At 41.3% G+C, this 26,642-nt stretch overlaps 1 protein-coding gene across 2 annotated transcripts in view; it reads left to right on the top strand.

The window, feature by feature from the left end:
• The window catches only part of chst15 (carbohydrate sulfotransferase 15), a 37,557-nt gene extending 19,463 nt beyond the window's left edge, over positions 1-18,094 (top strand). Inside the window, exons 2-8 of one of the 2 annotated variants that reach the window (XM_080464805.1) lie at positions 2,065-2,667; positions 4,468-4,807; positions 8,408-8,551; positions 13,099-13,255; positions 14,180-14,336; positions 16,027-16,115; positions 17,573-18,094. In XM_080464805.1, the coding sequence (XP_080320931.1) occupies positions 2,227-2,667; positions 4,468-4,807; positions 8,408-8,551; positions 13,099-13,255; positions 14,180-14,336; positions 16,027-16,101 (1,314 nt within the window). In that variant the 5' untranslated portion in view covers positions 2,065-2,226 and the 3' untranslated portion in view covers positions 16,102-16,115; positions 17,573-18,094. Of the gene's footprint in view, positions 1-2,064; positions 2,668-4,467; positions 4,808-8,407; positions 8,552-13,098; positions 13,256-14,179; positions 14,337-15,967; positions 16,116-17,572 lie in introns of both variants that reach the window. The other variant, XM_080464804.1, reaches the window with a different exon arrangement.
• The last annotated feature ends 8,548 nt before the right edge of the window (positions 18,095-26,642 follow it).

Genomic DNA, 26,642 nt, shown 5'->3' with positions numbered 1-26,642 from the left:
TGCTAAATATTAAAGAAGAAAGACAAAACATTTACACCATTTACCTGCCAAAGAGATTTTTCACAGGCTGGTAACCATATGTGTTTGCCTGGATAATGCGTGACACAGCGTTCTGAAGCGTTTATGAATTATGCATTATTGATCGATAAACCTATAACTTTTTCTACTTTGAATACACCCGTATAGAAATAGGTGATCTCTTGCCGGAAGCATTCAGAGTGCACTGACGCAGGGCCGGAGGTGCAGAAATCGTGTAGTAAACAGAACAGAAACAGTTTTTAGGAATGTGAGGACTTGTTAGCTGAAAAAGGTGGGTGATGCAACCTTGAGTCTTCTTTGTCCACTACCCTCTGGACATATTTCTGTTCCAGTTAAGCTATTTCATCATGCTTGATGGACAGGAGAAACGTATTTGTTTTATGAATAGAGCAGATCTGTCAAGCTGCCAGTCACCCACTGCTACAGTTAGCCGACTGATTGATTTAGCTGCGACTTCCCTTGAGAGTGTCAGTCACCTGTCAGTGATACAGGCTCCTTTTCTCCCATATATTTTTAATCCTGTTTCAGATATTTGTCTTTTTGATTCATTTTTAGCTCTCTTCTTTTGTAATTCAGTTTCAAACAGCCTTGAGCAGGACTCCCACTCTGAATTCTGTTGATGAAGGACCCAGACATTCGATAAGTGCTAAAGGCATGGCGATTACAGATGAGTGCGTAAGCTCATCAATAGTAAACAGTTGGTTTTACTAATATGACCCAAAATTGTTGTCAAGTACAGCGAATCACCGATGGAACATTTAGAGGAAAAAGGCGTATTATATCATTGACACCTTCCACCTTCAATTTTGTTTATGAAAGTTGCCGTGAGATGAATGCACTGGAGCTGGAAGTGACTGGTTTAAGTCATAAGTTTCCTATATCTACACCTGTTTTATAGAAAGCTGTGGGGGTGAAGCTGATGGACCAGCCAGGGGTAAATGACATTGCTTGAGGAGAGAGGCAGGCGCTCTCCAGCCGCCTCCTTATCAGCTCCGCCGCGAGCTCCACGAATGCACGAGTCGTGCAGAGGGTACGGGTGATGGGGGGTGGGGGTGGTGGTTGTGGTGGTGGTGGGAGGCAGACAACATCAGCAGCTGTGAGGAGGAGCGATGACTCACTTCCATAGTGGCCTTATCTTATGATATATGCAAGCTGGAGCAGCTTGCACGTGTGCCACGCGTCCACCTCACGCCTGTATCCAGGCGTCTTTAGGTGTGAAGATGCAAAACATTGCCAGATGCTTTAGACATTTTCCCTCAACATCCTACTCATGACCCAGACCCTGAGCTCTGCTGAGTGTATGTCATTGTGCTGCATTGTATCCTGATTCAATCACGTTGGCCCAGGTCCAGACACAAAGAAAAGCCTCAAGGATAAAACCAGACACTACTGCAGGAGCATTATCATTAAAAGATCCACAGCTTCTTCTTTATCTATGGGAGACTGTTGATCCATGTGATTATACAGGGAGGAATACTATTTTCTGATAATGTAATCCCTCCCATGGTTTTATTTTTGTGTCCCTCCCAAGGAGAGTGTCTGACTCTTGGGCTTGTAGTTTCGAGGTTGAATGCATGTCTTGTTCTTATCGCTGCCTCCATATTGTGACTTCGATGCACAGGGAGGACGAGAGGATGTAGTTGCGGTGGGCTGTGAGGTTGTTGAGGGCGTTGCGTGCTGTCTGATTAAACCAGAAAGCATAAAGGGAAGTCAGTCAAATTAGTTTAACCTTCTGCGACATGATTTTTCCCTCTGTTATTTGTCACAGCCAACATTATAACAGACTGCCTGAGAAGTTGTGACATTTCCTGAGCGTTCATTTACCAAATGACTATTTCATGGGCCGTGCTGACTGTTTCCTTTTGAGCATTTTTTGCAGCCTTAAGATATATTGTATTGTAAAAGACTGCACTTTAATAATCAGGCTTTGAAAAATGTAGCAGGTAAAGACTTACAAATATAAATTCAATATTTCTGAGAGTAATTGTTGTAGTTGATCAGACATCTCTTTCTTTTTTCTTTCAGTAGGCAGATGTCAGTAGATGAGGTGGGCTGTTCTCCACAACCCATCATGGACATGACCTGCTGGCAGTCCTATCCAAAAATGTCCCGATTGGATGGCCTCAGCTCCAAAACACCACCCTGCGTTTGAGCTGTGACACCTGTGACTCGCAGGCAGTGGACATCATGACGCAGATGGACTACAAGTACAGCCTGCTGGGCTCCGCGGTGGACGACTACCGCAAGAGGCCATTGCTCCTGCAGGTGGATGACGCGCCCATGAACCTGTTCGCTGTCCTGGAGGTGAAGCGGGAGCTGCCAAAGCGCTGGAGCGCCCTGGGCTGCTTCCGAAAAATCCGCCTCTACAGTTTAGTGTTTGGCCTGGCTGTCATGTTCCTCATCATGGCTTCGTACATTTTGACAGGGGACAAGAAGGGCCTTCTACTCACCCCCTCCCCCTACCACTTCAGCAGCCTGGTCAGTCCCGGACCCTTTGCCTTCAACCTCACCTCAGTTAAGGATTATGCACATATAAAACTGGTGGTCAAGTCGATCAGGACCAAGGTGGAGTTTCGCAGCAGTCGACAGCTTCCAGAGTTCGACGCGCTGGTTAAGAGCGAACCGCACGTGAGTCTTTTTTTTTTTTTTTTGCACATGAGTCTTGAAGCCAAATCATTTTCATCCGTCTGATTCTGATTGTATGTGTTCAAATAGATGCTCAGAATGCAAATATAAATGTTATCTCCCTGTGTAGCCCAGCATGATATCGATCTGCCTTTTAATTGACAATCACAGATGTGTCTTGAGGCGTAATTAAATGCTCAGTGAAAAGGTGATTCAAATCAGTATTCATGGCTTCATGCCATCTACACAAGGTTCAATAGAGTAACACCAGTGCAATTCCCCGCTGGTTGAAATGCCTAATTAAATGTATAAAGAGATAAACCTTGTACATCTTGTAAAGCACTTCATGTCAGACCACGTAATTGCATAAGTTCATACCAGTTTTTTTTTTTCAGAAGGGATTTAAAACTCAAAGTCACTCCACAGTCCTTTCAACAATTTGGCCTGGCGGCTTTCTGAGTGTCCGTTTCACCTCGAAGCCTGGTTCAATTAATTCTTAATCCTAATGATAATGGCTGGTGCTGGGGCGATTTGCAACATAACTAATTTCTTATTGAACAAGCTAATGAAGAGGAGAAAGTGGCTGCAGGACAATCGATACTTCATCTGAGGATGGATCCGGCATTAATTGTCCTTAAAGTATCTGCATCGCACAAGAAGTGAGCGACTTGTGTTAACATGGCTCTTTGTTACATTCCATCAAAAGCAATTTACAAAAAAAAAGACTTTTGAATTTCTTTTTATTTAAACCTAATTCTGACACCTAAAGTTGAAAGTATGTCGGCAATGCAATTATTCAGTCTGTGTTCAGAGACTTTTTTGAAAATAACCCTTTCATTTAAAACAGTTTCAAACATTTTACATCGATGATCCAGCTGATTGTTGAAAGACTTGCTGCCCTATTTAGCTGAGTAAAGACAAGGACACAAGTTCTGAAAAAGTTCTGGTTTTAACTCTGCAGATAAAAGGAACAAAAAGCCAAACAAAAGTCAACAAACCATCATGTCTACAGCACAGGTACAGTAGAACAGCAATAGAGAGGACACCTAGTATTTGATGATGTGTTGCTGGTAAACAGCCACTGGATAGTTGCTGAAAACTGTGAAAATACACCAACATTTATAAATACTATAATATTGTTTGTCTAGATTCATGATATTTATAGTGAAAACTGTTGAAAAATGTATAGTGAATGTGTTTGTCCTTGTTTATTATGGAGTCTAAGTAATTTTTTTGTTGCTAAACATGCACTTAAGGCTTTCCTGCACATGTGACATTGATTTGTAAAGTTTTGCTGCCAAAAGGTAATAATTTTGTCTTTGAGTGCCAATAAGGTATTTCTCTGAATGAACAGACAACCCAAAACGATATTGCCCTGGCCTGCGACAGTGGCTGTGCGAGGATGAAAATTTTTTAAAAAAGACATCCCTGTGTAAACCTGGGCGCAATCCACAAACGCTTCATCTGTCATGGATATCAACGATATCAAATAAACGCCTCGCTGTGCTTTTTGGTTCACTCACTTTTGTCAGTTTGTCTCCACAGCCAATTTATTGTCAGTCTGTCGTGTTTGTCTTTTCTATAAAACTGCCTCCTCCTGTTGAAACTTGACATAGTGTTTGTTTCCCTGTGCCCATATATAAACAGTTTTGGGATTATTTTATCACACCTCATTCTCAAATATCTATGTGAAGTGACTGAACTGTATCTATCTTCCTTCCCGGGACTTTAGCAAAAACTTACCTTGAGTTTCTTTGAAGGCTTAAATGTTTTTGGACTGACACAACCTGTTTGTCTTTGCAGATGTTCTCCGTGATCCCTCGCAAGTTTCTGCCCGGTGCTAAAAACCCCTGCTGGTACGAGGATTACACGGGGAATGTCACTTCGGACCCGTATGGGACGAACTTGTATGGACGCTATTCGCGGCGATTCCGAACCGTTTTTCAACACTTGAGGAACACTTTCCGAGAACATTTGTTTCACCACGACGGGAAACCCTACCGCATGCGGTGCCTTCCATACTTCTATATCATTGGCCAGCCAAAGTGTGGCACAACAGATCTGTATGACAGACTGAGACTGCACCCAGATGTCAAGTTCACCACATTCAAAGAGCCGCACTGGTGGACCCGCAAAAGGTTTGGTAAGTGAAAAACGCTATAATCTCCTGTGGCGTTGGCCTCTGGGCTGGTACACAATAATGACAGCCCGAGAGCTTTCTAACTGTGAAACGCGACTCCCTGCAACACATCGTTACGACAAAACTATACCTCAGGGGGCTTCGGAAAGGCACTAAGTGACAGAAGTTTGATCAGAACTCAAAAGCAGAGCTGTCTGTTCTTCGGTATAATTAAATTCATCTCCTATACTTTGACTGTCATCGGCTTGCTGAGATGTATGGACTGCGGTGATTAAATTCCAGCAATTCTAAACATTTTCAGCCGCTAATTGGCGAGAAAGTCCTCCGGGTATTGACTGACAACTCCACAGTATGTCAAACTGTGAGATTTTATAACATCAAAATACACAAACAACTCCAAAAAAAAAAAAAGATTTTCTAGTGTAAAACTTGCTGGTTATGAACCTTGAATGTGACATTTAAGTGATTCCGATGCAGTTCAGCCTCCCAGCACAGTTCCAATGCAATTATCCAAGAAATGAATATTCAACGGCCATCTCGTGCTGTGCATGACAATAAACTTAAACTGTTTATTTTGTACCTGAGAGTTGTTAGCCCCAAATTTACAGCTCTAATGGTGAATTTACTATCTTTATTGCCTCCCCCGTTCAACGTTTTAAATGCTAATCGTTTTCTCCCCTTCCCTCTCCAGTGTACGCCATCATTCATGCGGTGTCAACTGTTGCCAACGTATAGACGGTTGAGGTTGTGTTTTAATAGCACAATGACTGTATGTAGAACAGTGTGTGAGCGATATACCTCACCCTCATTTGTGACATAGATTATTCATCTCTGCAATGGAAGCCACTTGAAAAAAAAAGCATGTGACGCTTCCTCTGACGCTTTGAACCCACGCGTGTGGGTGCAATGTTTCTTGCACTTACTTAGCAAACCTGAATGTTGCAGACATTTCCAACAATCTATGAGCTTTTAGTCGTCATTATATTCAAGCTTTCTATCTGTAACCGGTTTAGATTTAGGAAGGTAACAGAGCAATCGTACATTTATGTAATTACACAGCAAATCATTTCTTTTCATGAAGGAGCTGTTGCATATTTCACAAACTCTCCGAGGCATATTCTCTTCTTGAGCATGTTTGCCAGTTTATCTGGGGGTGGCTTTAGCACTATCAGTTAATCATCGGCTTGTTTCAAATCAGAGTGTGTAGATACACACAACCCTGCTGCCTACAATAATGGCTTACACTGCTGGCATTCAGGGAGTTTGAACAGGTGGCCACTCAAACAAGTTATTCACTTAAACAAAGAGACGAACCCTCAAACTGTGCATCAAGAAGCACGAGCCGCCTGGCAGCAGACATCTGGTCGCATGGCAGTTCTGTCAAAGACAAGTGTGGTTGCCATCTTGGTTTTCTTTTTCCGTGAGCATCTGTGATGGTGAAAGAGCGACCACACCATCACAGATGGGATTGAAAGCTGTGCAAGATGTGGGAGCAAGACTGTATTTGCCCAGAATAAACTGAAAGCCCTCCATATTAAACATATCCATCACACTTAACTTGGAAATTAAATGTTAGATTCAAGTTTTGGTTTGATTTGGTGACATTTTTTTTAAACCAAAGAACGAGGCTGTTTCAGCTTAGATTAAAGAAGGCTTTTGCATTTAAATTTAGTTCAACTGTGGATTTTATATTTTTCTTTAACAGGGCCAAATCGTCATCATCTTGCAATACCAACGCGTTCCCATTTCCCCTTTATTAAGAAACAGCCATTAAGGATCATGAATACCAAAGAAATCGACAGCAGCTCAAGAGGCGAGCGTCAGAGGAGTGACTCAGAGCGCATGACTCACTCGATGTGTGTCGCCATTGGTGAAAAATCATTTTAAGGGGAAAAAAAAGAAGCAAAGATTAGCAGTTAAAGTGTACTGCAATGATCTTTCCCCATACTGATGTCACTGTTAAAAGTCAGCACTGATTATGAAATCAAAAGCAGAATAGATAATTGCTTCATACCGAGTTGCGTACTCCAGTATGAGGATTTCTGTGGTTGTTTTTCACTGTGGCGTTATTCTTCAGCGCAGTGACAACTGAAGCATATATATATACATATATATATATGCAAGCTATTTGTCTAAAAATTGCGTCATGGTTTTTACAGTTTTGTTAAGGGTTTTCCTCACAGCTCGCTCTCATTACGGGTACTACACACAGAATTGGCCACAATTTTGGAAAAATTCATCCAAATTCTCACCACAGATATCAAAGAGGCTTAACTGTCGCAGCAGAAGAAATCCCTTTGAAGAACATCCAGCTGCTGACGATGGCCCTAATCCCTCCAAGACTCACAAAACCTAATTGGTGGACTGATCAGTCTGCATGCAATACTTACTTTTAGCTTCAGGTGATAATTATTTGAACCTCATAAAGCTGTTGGATTTGAGTTGAGTTGTTTGCTTTAATTTGTCCGCCTCACATTTGTGTTTTTCTGCAGTTTGTTTGTGGTGCGTAGCGGCAAATGCAGCGGCGTCCCAAGGACATAGGTCCCTCTCAGTTATTGTCCCTTATTCATTCCTTGTGCTTTCATCTTCGCTGTCACTTTCTCTTTATCCCTCCTGGGCTTGTACTTCGGGCTATGCGCTGGTAATCAGCACTTTTCTCTTAAGACATCCTTTGAGAACACTCTGAATCCAAACGGTCTTGTTTTGTATTTATTTATTTCATTCCCCTCGAGGGCGACGCTCAGCCGATGCAGCGAAAAGGTGATCCGCGCCACATAACTTTCTCAGAGCAGCAGTTTGAATCTTAAGTAGCCGTCTCTGCCGCGTACAGTCCCCGTCAAAGAAACTTGGCTTAAAAGAAAATTGCTTGATGCCCAATTCAAATCAAAAAGTGGAAGGGATGAAATAATAAGAAGAATGACAAAAAAAAACCTTAAGTGAAGCACAGCAGAGACGTCACGTCTCATGCGACTGTGACCGCTTGGCATGAATAACGATGCAGGATGGTGTTTAAAGACTTCACGAGAGTTTTGTAATCATGTTTTCCCGCTAACTAGTGAAAGGTGTTTTACTGGGTTCCCATCAAAGCGTCACTAAATCGAACAGACGCCCGTGTTGCCTCATTATTCTTATGGTGCAGGGATGCCACACCGGAGTTCTGCACAGATTCTCCACAATTGCCCAGTAAATTATAATTACGCTGCGCGTCACAGAAGCTCGCATGGAAAACACATTTTCAAGTGCGACATTTGAGGCATTAACTTGTCATTGGCCCTTTAATGGAAACATTGAAAACTGAACAGGGACAGTATCCTGCTGCTGAGGTTTGGTTTGGATCTGGAACTCAGATGTTTTTATGAGGTCACATGGAAGTCAGGACAACATTAAAGCCCTTATGACCCTCTGCGGTCCGATCATGGAAACACATGACGAGAGAGCAGGCAGCAGTAAAAACATGCTTGATGAATACACACTCATCTTAGGCTGAAGGTTTCCTGTCCAAATCATGTACATCCCAGCTATTTTTCAGAGTGATTAAAGAACTACTTCTAAAAGCGTATACTCTACACTGTACCCATCATTTCCTGTCTCCTTGTCTGCCAGGCATCATCCGCCTCAGCGAGGGCTTCCATGATCGATACCCAGTGGAGGACTACCTGGACTTGTTCGATCAGGCTGCTCACCAGATTCAGGGCAACCTCACAGCAAACGCCAGCGGCTCCCCCGGCCACCCAAACATCATCATCGGTAAGTGAAGCTGCACGGCAAATAAGTTAAACTTCATTATTCTAACAAAGTGACAGTGCTTTGCAAATTAATTTTAATTAAAGTTATACCCAATAAACCTTTTGTATTCATTAGTTTGCTGGATAAGGAGAGATGAATTTATTCATGGTACGCAGGTCAGAACAGAGGATGGATTCAAGATCGCTAACTGGAGGCTTTAAATGCAAAAGAGAGTGGTTACTGTTAAAATATATCAGTAATGGACAGACTGTATATTGTCCGTGTATTTAGTTACATCCACAGCATAGTGACACCACATAACAGCCTGATTTAAGAAGCAATATAATTCTAATGGGTGGTTTTATCCATTATATGTTAATCAGGGGTTTAATTGAATGTCCCTCCCTTACACTGCCTATTAAAGTGGAGGATGTGTAACTTCGTTGTGGGATTGTACAAAAGTGAAATCAAACTTTGTCCTCAACCCTCGCTCCCGTCAGAACAACTGTCTGGTCACAACTCCCAAACTACCTAAAACAACAAAATGATTGTTGTATTGTCTATTTTGATGTTTGAATGTTTTACATTATACTGCTCTTATAAAGAGACTCACACCACTTTTCAAACACGATTTCTGTCCAGAGGTAGCGCTCAACTCTCGTCATCTTTCACGGTAAAGAATCTGCACTAAGGCGTATAATCTGTTCCAATGACGGACAAACCTTAGAGTTCTGGGTCGTTTATTAAAGGATTTGGTTATCCAAAGAAACTCTATGGTTAACCACCTCTGGTTACATCCTTCTTTTCATCTCTCAGGTGCTTTGGTTTGAATCCTTTAGCTTCCCTGAGAGCATAATTATGATGCTCATTATAGATTAATCCAGCACAACAAATGTATTGCGCTATATAACCATTGAGTGAATCTTTCTTCCACATATTCAATAGTGTTCATTCTGAACTGAGGCCGAGTTACTGCATAAAGCTTTTGCCTGCACATTAATATTACAACATTAAAAAAAATATATAAAAAATTGTAACTACATTTTTGGCTACAGTAATAATGGAAGTATCATGTGGAGACCGCATAATCTTGGCACAGCATGCAAGATGCAAAGCAATTGTGTTTTGTTTGGCAGTCATACACAGTAAATATCTCCGCCTTCATCAAAATTTCAACAACAGAATCCAAACATTGCTTCTATAGGGAGCGGACAGCCGCTCTGATGCATTCTGATTATAAATTATCCATTTTGAGGTGTGCTGGGGAAATAAAGAGCAAAATCAGATGTTCATTTATGACAAATGCTATTAAAAACTCAACCCTAATGGTGAATAATAAATAAATAAAAAGTGCTTTTATTTGAATGCTTTAATTTACGTGATGTAGAGTATTATAATGCTCCATATACAAATTGCTCTGTCAAGGGAATAATCAGTCATTTGATTACAGTTTTTCCGAGAAGTAGTTGTGCAACCGGACGTGTGTCTCAACATGGACCGAGTCAGAGACCAACGCAGAGCCTACACATTCATGTTACAACACAATTCAAACTCTATTGCACTCATCCTCAGCAGGTCTAAGATTAACTATTACGCACCGGATATCACATCCGTCTTTTTTGCTGCGCGAGCAAAGTTAAGCAACGACATCAAACTCAGCAAACCCGGACGTTTCTTATCAGCAGTTGTCGATTTCAATTAAACACTGCAAGTCTATCAGAGAGATTATCTTGAGAGCTACAAGTTTGGAGGAAGCTAAGAAAATAGGATACGAATGATAGTGTGTAAAGCCCCCGCTCGGCCTCTTTCTAATGAGATCTCTGGGCGGAAACGTTTCCTGTTCTGCGCCTATTTGTGCCATCGCGGTGTCAGAAAGCAACTTTTGCCTTCCTCTTCGGCTGCTGAATCATGATTGTTAGTCAGGCCATGCATCAGCAGTGCGATCCGAGTGTGGATCATGGCCTGACAGCCCTCTGTGCCCTCGCCAGGCTGCATTCAGTTGTGCTTGGTTTGAGGTGGGTTGACTCCCGGCTAGGAAATTCACTTGTAATCTCGTGTCTAATATTGCAAAGCCGCTATTAAAGCAGCAGGTAGTAAGAATGAAGCATGGGGCTGCCCTGTAGCGGCTACTCTCACTCCAGCCGGTGGAGGTAATTTTTAAGAGAGCCAGTGACTCAACCCTAAAGAGAGGCTCAAACAGCTTAATAATACTGGACTTCCTTCGGCCTCACTTAGCCACTTGACTGGAGTGCTGTATAAAGGAATCATTGTTTTTGTGTGTCTGTCTGTCTGTGTGTGTGTGTGTGTGTGTGTGTGTGTGTGTGTGTGTGTGTGTGTGTGTGTGTGTGTGTGTGTGTGTGTGTGTGTGTGTGTGTGTGTGTGTGTGTGTGTGTGTGTGTGTGTGTCAGGACAGTGGTAATATCCACAGCAGGGTGGAGAAGTCTTCCAAACCTCCTTCCTCTATATGCATATCCTGTTTCCAGCCTCTCCGCGTCCGTCTTTTCCCGTCGACACCATCTCAAAGAAACTGCTCAACTGCGAAGAAAAACTGATTTGAGTTTTCAACAATAGCCTTTTCACAGTGGACTAAGTTGGCGCATTGAGTGCGGCTTAGCATGCCGCCCTGTTTTGTTTCCCTCTTTAAATAAATAATCCGTGTAAGGGGGAGTGGGCTACCAGAGAACCTTTCAGTATTCACACCATGTCCTGGGAGAAGCAGCAAGGTGCCGGCTGACAGCCAGGATCTGGAGCTTCTCATTCCCTTCAACTACAGGCCAAGACCAAGCCACTGTGAAACACCAGAGGCACGCCGGTCTGGCTCCTCCATTTGTTTTCCCCGCTATAGCCTCTCCCCGTGGCGCTAAATCAGCCCTTTTAATGGACATGGGGACCTTTAAATAGACTTGATCACAATGTGTATCATTTCAGTCATAACAGCATTAGCAGCGATCCTGTTTCACTCTTTCTGTTGTCATCACAGAAAATAGGCGCTGGTTATCATCCCCTTTCTCTGAGGAAGGCGGGCAGATAAGGCTTGCGTTGTGTTCCCTCCAAATGCATCACGGCTTCCCTTCACAGATAAGAGGATAATGAAGGCACAGACAGCCTAATGAATCCTGGATATCGTTTCTCGGCACAGCCAGATAAAGTTTCTACTCTCAAATTGTTTGAGGAACGACATCCTGCGACTCCTTACGGGCGCCACCCATGTCAGCGCCATCAGCAAATTTAACTCGCAGCCTCAGATCCATTTGACATGCTTTATATTTAAATGTGTTTGTCCACTTGGGTTTATCCCAGCTCGATCTCAATCGAGCCAGCGCAACAAAAAGATCTGATAACTCCAACGATTGTTTGTTTTCAGCTAATTGAAAAGTACAAGTACATTCTGAAAATGTTCCTTTTTTCTCTCTCTAAAGCTCCTCTAATGCTGCGTTTCTCTTCATTTCTGGTTCTCAGTCTTGCGTTTTATTTCCCCTCCCAAATTAAGGATAACACTTCTCTTGGAAATTGTGAATCATGGGCCATGGGCCAGATGGACCCTCTACTGGTGTGGCTTTGGCCCACTTGCCGTATGTTTGGCATCACTGCTTCAGTCTCTTATTTACTGACCATGTGTTGGTAACATGCTGTATTTGGCAATTCCAGCTTCAGTAATTATAATAATAAGAAATAATATGATTATACTTCCAATATATTCTATAAACTCACATACTCATTGTTTTCAAAAGACACCCTGGGCTATAAATATATAACTTGATATGATGGAATTAGAAAAACTGAAAAGTTAATTATTTTTTATTGTTTGTAGTTTGCAGGCTAATAAACCATTCATTCATCCGCACTGTCAAATTGCAGTTAGAAATTAGTTTGAAGCCCCAGTTTTAAATGATCTGCAACTATTTCCATTATTCCTTCATGATTTACTTTTCATTATTTTCAGAACTTGTGTGTCATTTACTGAATTTTGAAGTCTGAATGTGTCTAATTGGAATTTTTGAAATACTTTTTCTTTGAGTAAAGTCTATAATAGGAGTTCACAGTCATATCTTCAGACGTCAATAGGTTTTTTTGACCAACAGCTGAATTCTCAATTTACATATTTAAACAGGAAAAAAAAGTAATTTTCTTGAGAAAAGGTTTATTACATTTTTAATAAAGTGATTTTTTTTTTTTTTAATAATAGACTTGGATGTGATAAAAGAAGTCATCACCAGCTAGGAGATGGTGTTCAAATGAGTGACATTATCTGTTAGTTTATTAGACATCGAGGTTCTTTAGATTCAGGGAGAAAAGTACAAATTGAAGCATGAAAGCTGTAATGATTTTGTATTAATACAAATTCTGATCTGTTATCAGGCTTGCTGAATATTTAAAAACGTACAAACCGACTGCAAATTATAGTATTATAATTGGAGGATGTGTGGATTGAAAATAAGGTTTGACATTAAAAACTGCTGCTTTGGAAACATATTTAGTAAAAACATTTGAGAATAAAAGCATGAAGGTTTGTTGGATGTCGGGTGTGTGCACATCTTTATTTGAACCATCACGGGTGTGTTTCACAGGAGAAGCCAGCGCATCCACCATGTGGGACAACAACGCCTGGGTGTATTTCTACGACAACACCACCGAGGGAGAGCCTCCGTTCCTCATCCAGGACTTCGTCCACGCGCTGCAGCCCGACGCCCGCTTCATTGTCATGCTCAGGGACCCAGTGGAGAGGTGGGCTCAAAGCGTCGCTTCAGTCACCCTGAGTGGATGTATATCTGCACCACAAAGGGCAGTAATGACGCAGATATGGTCCAGACACACCAGCGCACCCCTATCAGGACCCTTTACACCGCTGACACTGAAGGATAGCACCCAGGTTTATGGATGTGTTAGCTTCCTGAAGCTGGCTGTCACACAAGGTTTCATTATGACGGCTTTATCAGGCACGTGGAGGGCTTTCTGCCGAATGCCTGCGAGGTATCCTGCTTAAATTGTGATGCCTGAATATGCTCCCCGTAATTGCTTTTGTCTGTCAAATCATAACCTGTGCAACCTTTCTCCAAAAAAAAAAAAAAAAAACAAAAAAACCTATTCTGGGTGAAATAAATTGCACGCCCAATTAGATTAAGTATGCCATTTTTATTTACGTGAGACTTGTTTACAGCAGAGGCATTTCGTCAGCGCAGACGCCGTCTCCCATGTCAAACTAATGCAAGTGGAGCAGTGACGTGGATCCGTGCTGTCAGGCTGACAAGATATTAAACACCAAACACATTGAAACAATCATTAAGTCTGAGACAAATATTCAGCTGAATGGAACTGAATGATCCAAGTTGAGTTTAATGTCTTTGATTGACTTGAATTATTTATAATCTGCTGGGAATGACAGCGATGTATAATTTGCTGTTACTTTCCCTTCTTACACGGGAGCGACTGCATAAACAGCTGCCATTTGTTGCCTCACTCTGCACTACAGGAAGCTCTCTCCGCTGTCAACATCGCAGTTCCACCTTGTTTACCGTAAACTACAGCGATCAGTGACTTGGGAGCTGCGGGAAGCTATAACGTGAAGATAAAATATGATCTATTATCTGTAGGAACTTAAAAAATAATGACTTGTGTGCCTATTCTTGCCGTTTCTCCCCTGTCTTGCAGGCTGTACTCCGACTACCTTTACTTTGGTATTGCCAATAAGTCTGCAGAAGATTTCCACGAGAAGGTGTCAGAGTCACTGCAGTTGTTCGAGGGGTGCCTTTCGGAGTACACAATGCGCTCCTGTGTGTACAACACGACTGTCAACAACGCCATGCCGGTAAGCCTTCCCTCCCTCACACGTTTGTCTGACAGGCAAAAAAAAACAGCGTTTAGCCACCGGTTTATGAGCTGGTGGGGGAGAGAGGAGAAGAAAAGAAAAAGGAGCGAAAAAAGACAGATGGAGTGAAAACCACGCTTCATTAGCACACGCTAAAGCTTGCACGGCAAGACTTTTATGAAAGGGATTGGCAACGACTGAGCAGTCCAGCGCCTCAAGTCGCTAGAAAACCCAGTTCGCCAGCACAGCGGACGTCATTCTCACTCACAGCCCCAGTGGCAGTGGCAGCCAGTGCAGGGCCCCGGCGTTAGGAACCGGGCCAGGATTTCCCAAAATAGGGTGAGAGGGAGGAAAAGACTGGCCTGTCCTCTTTTGGATCCCTGTGGCGCTGCCTTGTATTCAAGTCCTCTTTTCTAATAAGCTTTATAGAGCATGTGTGCTTTTTACCGCTGGCCTGATTGTCCTCTAATATCCTCGAAGAGTTATTAACCCCTTGTGAAAAGCCTCACTGCAGCAGTGGTTTCTCATGTCTGGGGTGTCTTCATAAAAGTTTTGGGGTTCATATGGAAGGAAAATAAAAAAAATAAAGACCCAAAACAGGACAAGCCTAAACTGCTGCAATACTCTTATTCCACAAAGGAAGTTTTCTTTGTCTGTCCTCGCCGACTGTAAAATACTTCTCAGTTTTCCTACAGGGGCAAAGGACATGCGGTATTTCCTGTGAAACTTATGCAATGGGGCGGCCACAAAGCGATCTCAAAATCCATTTCAACAACAATTAGATTACAGGCAAAAGCTCTGGAGAAATCTCACTAAAGATCAGTGGCCTACTTTAGTTTTCCAGCAGGAACTAATAATTGCTTTATATATTGTGTATCGGGTCAATATACATGTCAAACAAGAGTCGACTCTCCCACAAACACCTCACAGATCCTGTCCTCTTTACTGTTTTTTCTATTCATCCTATCTACAATCCAGTAAAAACACTGAAGTACTGAAGTACTCTCAATGTGTGTTGTGCTATTTGATCCCAGGATGTCCAAGTGCATCAATAGGATTTGGGTGCACACGACCTTTCTCACCTGTTATCTTTAATTGGACAAATAGAACAGGACTTTAGCTGACAGAGACAACCCCAGAAGACCCAATCAGGCCATTGCAATCTATTATATTTTCCTGTTCTTCTGAGACATGATCTTTGAGGGCAAAATATTCAATTCGTCACAAATATATCCCACTAACATGAACCGAGAGAAAGAAATGTGCTTACCTTTCGGCTGCACTTTCACTTATTCGGTGAATGTGCTTCTCTTTCAGTGATATGAGGTATTTTGAGTAGAAACTTGACAACCTTAGTGAGATTTAATTTATTTTATTTTCAGTGAGAAGTGAAACAAAACAACAGCATGGTGTGGAGGCAGAGAATCGGTTGTTTTCACCGGAAGGTGGTTTCTGATTTTTTATTTTTTTTCCCTCAACCCGCTAAGTCTCTATTTTAAAAACGTCGCTTACTGTTCACGCACACACAACATTATCCACGAGGCAGACCAAAGCTGTAGCATGAAACTTAAACATGAATGCATCACGGCGTCCAAACGTGTCTGGTAAAGAGCTCCTCTCTGCGCCTGCAGGTCAGACTGCAGGTCGGCCTTTACATTGTGTACCTGATGGACTGGCTGACCGTCTTCAGCAGGGAACAGATTCTGGTCCTGAGGTTGGAGGACCACGCCTCCAACAGGAAATACACAATGCACAACGTTTTTGAGTTTCTCAATCTGGGTGAGTAGAAGTGAGAGAAATATGTGAATTCGTTTCCGCTGAAGGACTCTGATCAGAGCGACGCGAAGCAGCTCAGTGTGGCTGCGATCGGTAACAGTAGGAGCGCAACATTAATACCGGCGCCGATTAAACTAATTCGATATGAGTCAGGCACTCTGACGTCTGCTGATTTGACGGCTATACAATCAGAAGGCTGGTTGATTAAGTTCTCCATGTGTGGAGCTGATTTCACACAGTGAGACGTATTAAAAAGAAATTCTGATCGACTTGTGGTATTTGTTCAAACCTTGGACTCCATTCTCATCAGTGCTGACAGGATTTGACACGCATGGTACTTCTCATCACTGCAACTCCTCAACTGTTAAAAACAATTCAGACTTTGTACACAGTTTTACACACAGTACACATCTGTGGGTGAGAAAATATGTAATAAAGTCAACATGTTAAGATTAATTTAGAATTAGAGCTTTGCCTGACATCGGTTATAATCACACCACAAACTAGAACACAATCTATAGTTTCATCTAAATATGTATTAATCTAATTTGCACAAGATAAATTACTGAAAGGATGATAAAACAAATTGTGTTGAAGAATAAGGCAAAAAAAAAAACCAAAGATTTTACAGAACCAATTTTCAAAGATGAATTTAAATGGCACAACTAAATGTAAGATTCAAAGAATGAAAAAAACAGGAAACTATTAAGTACTCATGATGAAAGCAGGGAAAGAATTGGGATACTTGTGTTTAAAGTCAAACTCCTTTTACCTTTTTTCTTAATTGTTATAATCTACAAATCCTTATTCATTATTGGGCTGATAATCATCAGTATTGATGTTCATACCAGTACACACAAACCCTCAAGATTAAGATAAACTCAGGCATCATGAATATTATAGTAATAAGAGGGTTAAAAAGGAAATCTCTCCTTGGTTCTTTGAATACTCCGACATACATTCAGTTGTACAATTCGATTGCACGTGTCTGCAGGACGAGCAGAATGACATCGAGAGAAGCACTGTCACAGTCTGCAATGTTCACAAAGAGCAGCGCTTCTATCGCAATGACAACTTATGTTGATTTTCAAGTATTTAAGTCATGTACAACCCACTAGCTCAGAAAAGAAAACTGAATTTCCACCCAGTGCATCTCTGAACTCACTTTTTTTTTTTTTTAACCTAACAAAAGTTGCACACAGTATACGACAGCGTGGAGGGCCTCTGACTTCTTCCTCACTGGCTTATTCCACAGTGTAATTGCCCCAAAGCTGAGACTTAGCTCTTCAAAGGGCTGCCAACATCATTCAAGGTGCGATTACCTTCCAGAGAAGCTGCTGCTGCTTCAGAGTCCCTTTCAGAGTATTTGTTCATTTTGTTTAGCGCTGCAGCAAAATTCTGAAGTGGCCCAGAAAGAGGACATGTGGCTGTAAGTGTTTGTTTTTTTTTGCGCTTCACAGGGCCGCTCACTGAAGAAATAGAGTCAGAAATCACAAGAAGTCCGGCGTCGAACACGAGGAGGCCGGCCGACAAAAACCTGGGACCCATGCTGCACATCACTAAAGAGATCCTGCGGGACTTCTACATGCCGTTCAATGAAAAACTGGCTAAAGTGCTGCGGAATGACTCCTTCCTCTGGGAGAGTAACTCTCGACTCTAAACAGTACTTCAATTCTTTTTAACAAACCACTGATGCATCAGCCAACCCCTCTGTTTGGGTTACATCTCTCGCAAGTGCCCATGAAAAAAAATAATTCAATAAAAATCACGTTTTTCTTTTTTTTCATTTTTTTTATTTAAATTATTTTTTAAGTTATAAAAACAGAAATGGATCAAAGATAGCGAAATAGCACAAGCAAGTGTGGTTGGGTTTTTGTGTGAGTCTATCTGTGTGAGAGAGTGAGTGAGAATACAAGAGATGCTGGCAGGTCATGATTCTTTTATTTCTTGTGACCAGATGTACAAAATTAAATGACGAACTCAAAGAAAATATAACGCTTGTCTTATGTCGTCTTCTTGCTTTTGGTTTTATTACGATAGTGATGTCCCCGTGACGTACACAGAGGAGGCCCGGTAGTTTTTATTGCTTTTCATCCAACACAGCTGGAATAAGCTCAAAGCTGTGCCTTGATGGCAGTACAGAGAAATTCTAGTGTTACAGAGTGAACAAAACCCAAAGGCAAAAAGCTGTTATCAGACCGCAATGGATTAGTTAAACAGCACCGCCCTCTACTGGAGAATCTATGAAGCTACAATATTTAAATTGTACCCATCAAACACCACTTCGAAAGCCAAATACTTTAAATTCAACAGCAACTTGACATGTTGTTTGTATTTTGGGTAAATATATTATGAATGATAGGGGGGGGGGGGGATAATAATATCTCCAGTCTGAATCCATTTTCTGTGACGATTTCATGTTCTCCCTGTGTGTAGGCAATCTGGTTTCTTCCCACATATATTTCAAGTTAACTGCTTGTATGTGTGAATGTGAGACTATGCAACTGTTTGTGTTTGAACTCTGAAGGGTAGTGAGTAAGCAGTTATAATATCCTCTCCCGCTCTTGATATTTTCTCACAAACACTGAAATATTCCGTTAAAAATTTCAAATAAGTTCATGTTTTTTATTAAAAAAGTGAAGGAATTAAAACCTTTAGTGTATTTATTTAATTCATTGTTAAAAAAGCAAAAACAAACATTACCAAACAATACAGAACAAACATTTTCAAATTCCTAAATGAAAGGCGGGGCAGAAAGAAGATTAACTTCTATATGTTAACTTATTTATGTATTAAGAAAATTGTAAAATAAATATATAGATTCAGTTCAATTCAAGAAACCTTATTCATCCCCAATAGGATCCATCTAAAAGCAGAACACTGAGTAGTTCATGTGAAGACAACTATAAAACTTTAAAAACACCATAAATTCCCAAAACAAAAAACAAAAAAGATAAAGTGATTAAGTAGGATAGCTCTAAATGTTTTAAATTTTTTTAAATATATATATATATATATATATATATATATAAATAAAAGACCGCTATGTTGTGTGTGTAAATGCACAATGCTTCCAAACTAGAAAGGTTTTGACACAAAAAAAAACAACAGATTTTATCATCATGAAGAATTTACATCAAATTAACAACATTAAGAATTTCCTTCTAAAAAAAAAAGTGTTTGATTTTCTATTCAGTTCTATTTCAATGAGGCACCGGGTGACGAGGTTAAACTATATCCACTGTCAACACTAGAGGGCAGGAGAGGGCACATAATGTTCAATACTACACAACTGGAACGCCACTTCAGTAATTCAGGAACAGATCCATGAAGGAATTTTTTTTGATTATTATTAATTTCCTAATTGGTAATACTCAAAGGATTTTAGGTGGTTTAAGAAAGATGGATACGAGAGTGAAACTGAAAAACAAGCAAACATCTTCAGGAAAACAGACAAATTAACCTGAACCGCTTTCAGCATAATCGCCAAATAAACTGCCATCACACAGAACTGTTCCACAACCTGAGACTCAGGTTCTTTTTTTCCTTAATGAAATGCTGGTCTGCAGAGAAAAAAGGCTTCATTCTCAGTGAAATCAGGACAATCTGCTCGTAGGAAAAAAAAAAAAAAAAAAGTGACTGCAAATCATTTGAATTTTCTGTTTAGAGTTGAACGGCTCATCTGGCCGGCTGAAGGGGCTCTGCTTCAGTGAAAGCTTCAATTTCCTTGGAATTCACTAGTATTATGAGAGCTTCTTTCATCCCAGCCTGTCCTGTATCAGAACACAGTGAGTGACAGGAAACCGGACAACTTATGCCCCTGAGAAAACTTTTTGAAGTGCACATTTAACCCATTTAACCCAAGATCCCACCCTTTGACATTTCTTTAGACTGCTTCTGTGCTCAATTTTGTCTCCACTATTCTAAAAATACTAGTTGTCATGGGAAGTTTGTGTTTTTTCAGATGCTGGCAGGATTCTCAGTAAGTCACCTCTCATGGAGCGGCTTTATGGTGGTAGTACAGAGTTGATATTTGGCATTTATAGGTTCTGACCCCTTCACATCCCACACAGACGCACTAAAATCAGTATAGCGGAGATATATGGACCTGTGTCTGCAATAAAGATGAAAAAATAAGGGAGTGAGGGTAATAAACTTCAGCCCAGGGGGTATTCTGAAAGTACAGATGGATAGTAGAGTGCAGGTGGAGTTTATGAAATGCAGGAGCCAGTGTGTGTTGTGTACTTTATAATAGCTGGGGCACGTGAAAAGGAATCTCATACTATGTAGAAAATATACCGCTGTACGGAGAATATACCTGCCTCACTGGTGCTGTTAGACACGGAACATGTGAAGCAGGCATGGCTATGCTTACTATGATCAGATCACATTGAAATGAATACACATATATCAAACCTCAATTGAGTCGACTGTAACAATGAATCTGAACGGTAAAAGATTAAGTATGCAGGTACTCTGATTTCCTACCACAGTAAACAAAAAACAACAATATACATTTGAAATGGATTGGTGATATATATATATCTATATATAGATATATATATATAGATATATACGATGGATGAATGGATGGATGAGTAAAATATGGCTCAATTTCAAATAAAAGCCCAGGTGTTGAATTGTATTATTTTTGTAGTATATAGTCTGGATATAGTCTCCTCCAGTAAGGATGATATTGGAAACACTGATGTCATTATTTGTTGCTGTGAAACTGAAAAATATGAGAAAAAAAATGTCTTGATTTTAATTATATACCCCTGTCAAAAGGTTTTCACCTTTATGATGCAAATTTAAAAAAAAAAAAAAGACTATACATCTCAATGAAATTTCTCCCATGATTACATAATTTGACCAGAAACTTCAAACTTGTGCAACAAGTTTTCATTTAACCTTTGATTAAAAAACAACAAAACTAAAGAGGAATCACTTTGTCTTTTGCTTTTTGGATTGTTTTTGTTTACATCGATATATTTGGGGATATGAAAATTGAATTTACACAGGCCAAATTGATGTGGTTTTAAACTTAAATAAATACATGATTTTTGACTCTGTAGGTTGTTTAATTTGAAAAAATAATAAAAATAGATATTTATGACCTTTTTTGTTTAGTACAGTAGTTTGAAGAAGCAATCCAAGCCAGCCAGGTTATCGTTTGTAGTCGGGCCTGTGAGCCGTTGACATTTGTGGACAAAACAAACATAAAGCTGATCCCGTCCTGGCCTCGTGGCTTTAGCACTTCATGGATCCTTCCTCCTTGAAATAGGAGTGGTGGATGCTGGTGGATGCGTATGAAGATGGAGTCCCTGAACCGGCGCCGCGCTGCGAGGCTGTTCCAGGTGGCATTAATGGGATTCAACGCAAGACACTGGATGTGCTCGGGAGACATTTTCTCCTCAGGTCCATTCCTTCTCTTGTCAGTCTGGATAAGCCTTGAAGCACAGAGGGTTTTCTTAACACCGTCCCTCCCACCGCTTTTCTTTTCTTGCTTCATCAAGTGTCTCTCGGTAAACTCCCGCTGCTCTCTTCCCTCTTGTCACACTTTAGTCCTCTGTCAAACTGAACGTCCATTACAGTCCGTGCCGTGGGGCTTCTTTACGTGAGTCACGCTTGATCAATAGCTCTAACTAATGTTTGGTTAGTTTTAGACTTTCCAAGCAATATGTCAAAAGCCTGCTCATGTGTAACCATCACATGAACAAATCAAATGAGGGAAAATAAAAAAGGATCACAGCACTTGGCGGTCACTGATGGATGGAGACTTTCTGGAGATAACAGGAAGGAACTAAATTGGAATAAACAAGTTTATGCAACAAACATTTGCAATCCATCATGCCGATTGAGAGCTCCGATAGTCTGCCAGTTGAAGCTATTTGAAGAGGCTGTGTGGGGCCCACTTTTATTTTATAAAAGTTATTCTCAATTGGGTGAAATTTGTTAGAAAAAAAAAAAGCAATGCCACAGTTGCTCTCTTTTATTCATTTCATGTACAATCGTCCAAGAGTATGATGAAGATATTAAACTCAAGAGTCCTGCACAGTTCTCGCCGCAAACGCTTGTTGGAACGACTCAGTCCGGAGCATCTGTTTGTGATATACAGCGCTATGCAGTTTGATGTGTTTTGGAAACGTGCTGCGGGAATAGAAAAGGTCTCTGGCAAAGATTATGATTGCTGATTACCCTGTTAGTTTCTTAGTGCGATTAGCTAAGCAAACCTAAAACTCAAATTGTGATTGCTTTTAAGCGTCCATTTGTTTTGTGGGGTTTGAGGAAAAGCCAGAACCTTGAAACGTCAAAAACCTTTTCATGCATGTTGATTCTTGGTGTCTTGATGATTGTGTTTATTGTTGGCGGGCGTCTGTGGAGCAGCATTAAGGGATGCAGCTATTTTTTTCTCGGGTCCAAACTCTTGACAACAGAGGAAGTTCTAGACCAGATGTTTCTTCTATGTCTTTTTTTTTTTTCCGGCCCCTGTCCTCTCAGGCCTCCTGTGCCCTCACAGTTGTGTCAGTGTTCTAAAAGGTTCAATGCATCCAGGAGTCAATGCTCTGCGTTAGCTTTCGCCACAGACTGCAGACGAGCAGAATTGTAATGTGGTTACGTCCGCCGTCTCCGCCGAGCATCAAAGCTGACATGTCCTTCAGCGTGTTCATGCCAGAGGACAATAGAACGCTTGATAAACAAATGCTTGATGTATTGAAGAGAGTTGTACTGTTTAAAAGGCTGATAACCTTTAAAGTTTGTATTGTGTCGATAGTGAAAAACCTGAAACAGGAACAAAGACAGAGAATGCTGAAGAACATGTTGCTTCAGCATTTATTCCATCTCATTGTTCTCGTGAATAAAGTCTCGTCCTGCATTGGGATTACCTCTTGATTCAAATTAGCAGCTGTCGCCGTCGTTAGACGTGGACATCTGGCCCCTTTTGGTCACATCCAGCTGGACCGTGTCCCGACCACATTGAACGAAGTGGACACAGAATGAGAAACACAGGCGCTCAGGAAGGGAACGCTTTCAGGGGGAGAAGTGATGGCGGCTGATCCAGACCTCCGAGACAACGGTGTAGTAAAATCGACACTGTTACAGGATAACTTGAGGTGCATTATGTATGCCTTAAGTGCTTGTCGTCACACCAGTTCACCAGTTGGGTGACGTTTGGAGCCACAAACCACAAGGAAATAGGAAATACATCACAAACATAATTGTTTCTACAGGGATCAACCAATAAACTGGGAAGGACTGGTGCAGATAGCAGAAAACCATAAAAGTAAATCCGAGCCAGTGGGAAAGACAGATGTCCGAAGAACTTTTTTCTTTCTGTCAGTTGGCCTAAATAAACAGCTTACTGTGCACGATGACAGGTTTTCATTGAAAACATTTGCTTTAGATATTTACCAGCAGTGACTTCTTCAGATTTGTGACTCGGGGTCAGAAATCGTCAACCTTGAAATACCTACTGATTTGTAGGCCACGGGAGTGCGGTGGGATTAAACTGATAAACAGTTTTTTTTTAATCCCCAAATGTTTAAAATCTGTCTGAGCATCTGGCAACAAAAAGGAAATAGCGTCTCGTGTTATTTGAAGCAATTAAAGCTACAATATGTTCCAGAGCTGGATCTATTTACTATAATCACGCCAATAAAAATGTATTACACCGTCTTGAGCGGCGGCAGTTCCAAGAAGGACACCGTGAAAACATAAGCTGACAGAGACTTAAGGTCTCATGACGTACTGCTCTGCATGTGTGCCCGTCTAGCAAATTGACCGTCGCCATGTTTCACACAGTTTCCATGGACACAAGGAGAAATAATGCCAAGATTCAGAACCAGGCTGTTACATTCTTCTGTAATCATACTGCCATCAAAAATGTTCCCAGTCTAATTGAGCCACTTTTAGCAATGTATGCAACCAAAACGATGCAGAAACGGAAATAGATGTACTTTTTGTTCTGTGGAAACCAGAACAAATGACATAAATCGTTTTTTAAAGCGTGTTGACTACTGGTGTATGATGATTAGATATAATAATTGTGTGTAAAAGTGTCTTTCCTGTCTCTCGTTAAAATTAACAGCAAAACAGTAGCACCACCATTACACTCAAACACGGTCCACACCAGAGAGTTGACAGCCTCTGACAACGATATTAACAGAGATTGAGCTTGCAGCTTTAGTGCGGCGAATCGTCCATTATGAAATGCACGTGCTTTAAAAGGCGTAAATCCCGAGGCGGTATTATGCTGCCTTTTGGCTCCATAAATGTGTCCCCATCACATTTTGGTGCACATGCGAATAAACAAGCCACGGTGGGCACATCCTCACAAAGTAGTAACAAACCTGCGCGTCCCCGATGAACCCCCCCCAGAACTTTCATTAGAAGTTTGGGCTGTAAACCAAGTTTGACACCCTCAAGGTTGCATTAGATTAAATTACAAAATGTGTTTTATGTATGTATCCATGTTGACTAACACAAAAAGCAAACAACTCCGCATTTGAAGCCATTTTTGTTCAATTATTGAACTTATTTAAACTCGGACTTTCAACTACACAATTAAAATACAATTGCGAATTATCCTCGAGTCAATCCCCTGGCTTTTCATCAAATACGAAGCGACAAAGCAGCAGCAGGGAGGTATTTGCCGCTAAGCCTCTAACCTATCACACTAGGCACTGACGTCCAATTAATGAGACTTCAGATGGGGATTCTTTCCGTCCTACGAGAGATTATGGGGAAAGGCAGGAGCCATCACTCTCCCACCTTGGGTGTTCCTCAAAAAGAAAGACAGCTATTGTCACAACATCCTTTTCTCAAGCTGCACTGCATCACAAGCTGATAAGCAGCTGTTTGATCCGCCTGCTAGTTTATCGCTGACACTCTGGTTGTTTCAGGCAGTGCGCTAAAGAAGTCTAGCCTTTTAATTAACACTGATGATTTCGTTTTTTCCGAGACATACGGCACATATAGTGAGAGTCTTGTCTCTCATGGTGCAAGTCATTTCATTCCAGAGTGGAAACTAAATCTATATCAGTAGCATTAATAACCAGTGATATTCTCTTTTTGCATAAATGTTGACCGAAGGATAAAATATTCTTATTTATATATCTTTATTTTCATTTGTCCATATCATAATTGAGTGTGGCGGGGGGGATCACCCTGGAAAGGGCCTGTGAACTTAATTTGAAGGGAGCATAGCAGTGAAAACAGTCTGGGGGTCATAAGAAAGTAGACATTCAAACCACAAATGATTTCATTAAAACACATAGAACTTATTGTAAGTGTAAATATAACAAATAAAATTATCACTGTAACAGTGGAAACAGCTGCAGAACTGATAGAACGGATATCCACAAGTTTCTTTCAAAAATTCCCGGTCCAATGAGCTGTGGAAAAAAATATCTTCTAATGTAAAACTAAAAGAAAGTCAATGCTGCTCAATCTCCATGAAGGTGAGTTCATCCTCCTCCACCCCTGCCGTAAACTAGGCAGCCTTGCAGTGTCTCTAAGTACGTCAAAATGTGCTGGATGGCATCAAATGTCACGTCTTCATGTACTCGGCAGTAAAAACTTGCAGTTCTCTTGGCCACCTTCATCTCATCACACCATCCGTTTCCTCCCCGTTTCTTGCACCCAGTCAGCTCAGGATGGGTGTAGTCTCGTTTTGGAGTGGGCGAAACAGTGAACGCTTGCCTAGCTGGCAAAGGGACTGTGCCAACTGAACAGAGAGTCTTCCAGCCTCGAGCTGTCCGCCCACTCCAGATCCTGTTCCTCAGTGATTAGCCTGCAGCCTCAGCCACTTTTAGACTCTGCCCAGATTCCCTCTCAGTCTCAGGTGCTTTTCGGTTTCCCAAACGACCCTTTTGGGATTTTCTGCACGCAATGTCCAGCTGTATTGGTAACGTGCAATAAGCCAGCGTGTTTACATTGGGTAGCATGCAGGCCTTGCCTCAGGTCGATGAAATCTGAAAAACTCCTCACGACTAAACCTTTTAAGCCGGAGGATAGACGTTTCTTTGCTTAGCAATAACTCCAAATGCCACTTTAAATATCAGATGTAACATGCTGCCCGTCCTGTGATGCAACGTTTGACTTTTTCCATGTTTATATATTCATTCCTTTCACAAATCTTCAAGGAAAAATAAAGTGGAGCTCGGACAACATGGATTTAATTGATAAAGTGTCCTATTGGCTCCTGGTTTTAACCTCTTCTCATTAAAGCGTGGCTTCATTAGCTGCTGCAGTCACGACTGCATGAGAGAGAAAGAGAAAGAAGGGAAAAAGGAGAAAAAAGGTTTCACCAGGAACAGACGGAGCTGATGTGATGAGCAGTGACACACAGGACAGCACTCTATCCTTGTGTTGGAACATGCCCGGCTGCTCTGCGGAGAGTTTGTTTGATTGGATTTCAGCTGCTTGTTATTGTGTAAATTACTGCTGAGTCCACAAACGCACACACACCTTGGCTGGAACAAGGACCAGCTCGGCAAATTAGGAGGAGGAGGACGAGGAGGAGGAGGA

This window comes from Lipophrys pholis (assembly GCF_963383615.2).
Source record: "Lipophrys pholis genome assembly, chromosome: 1".
Taxonomy (NCBI): Eukaryota; Metazoa; Chordata; class Actinopteri; order Blenniiformes; family Blenniidae; genus Lipophrys; species Lipophrys pholis.
This window is presented reverse-complemented; position numbering and strand designations above follow the sequence as displayed.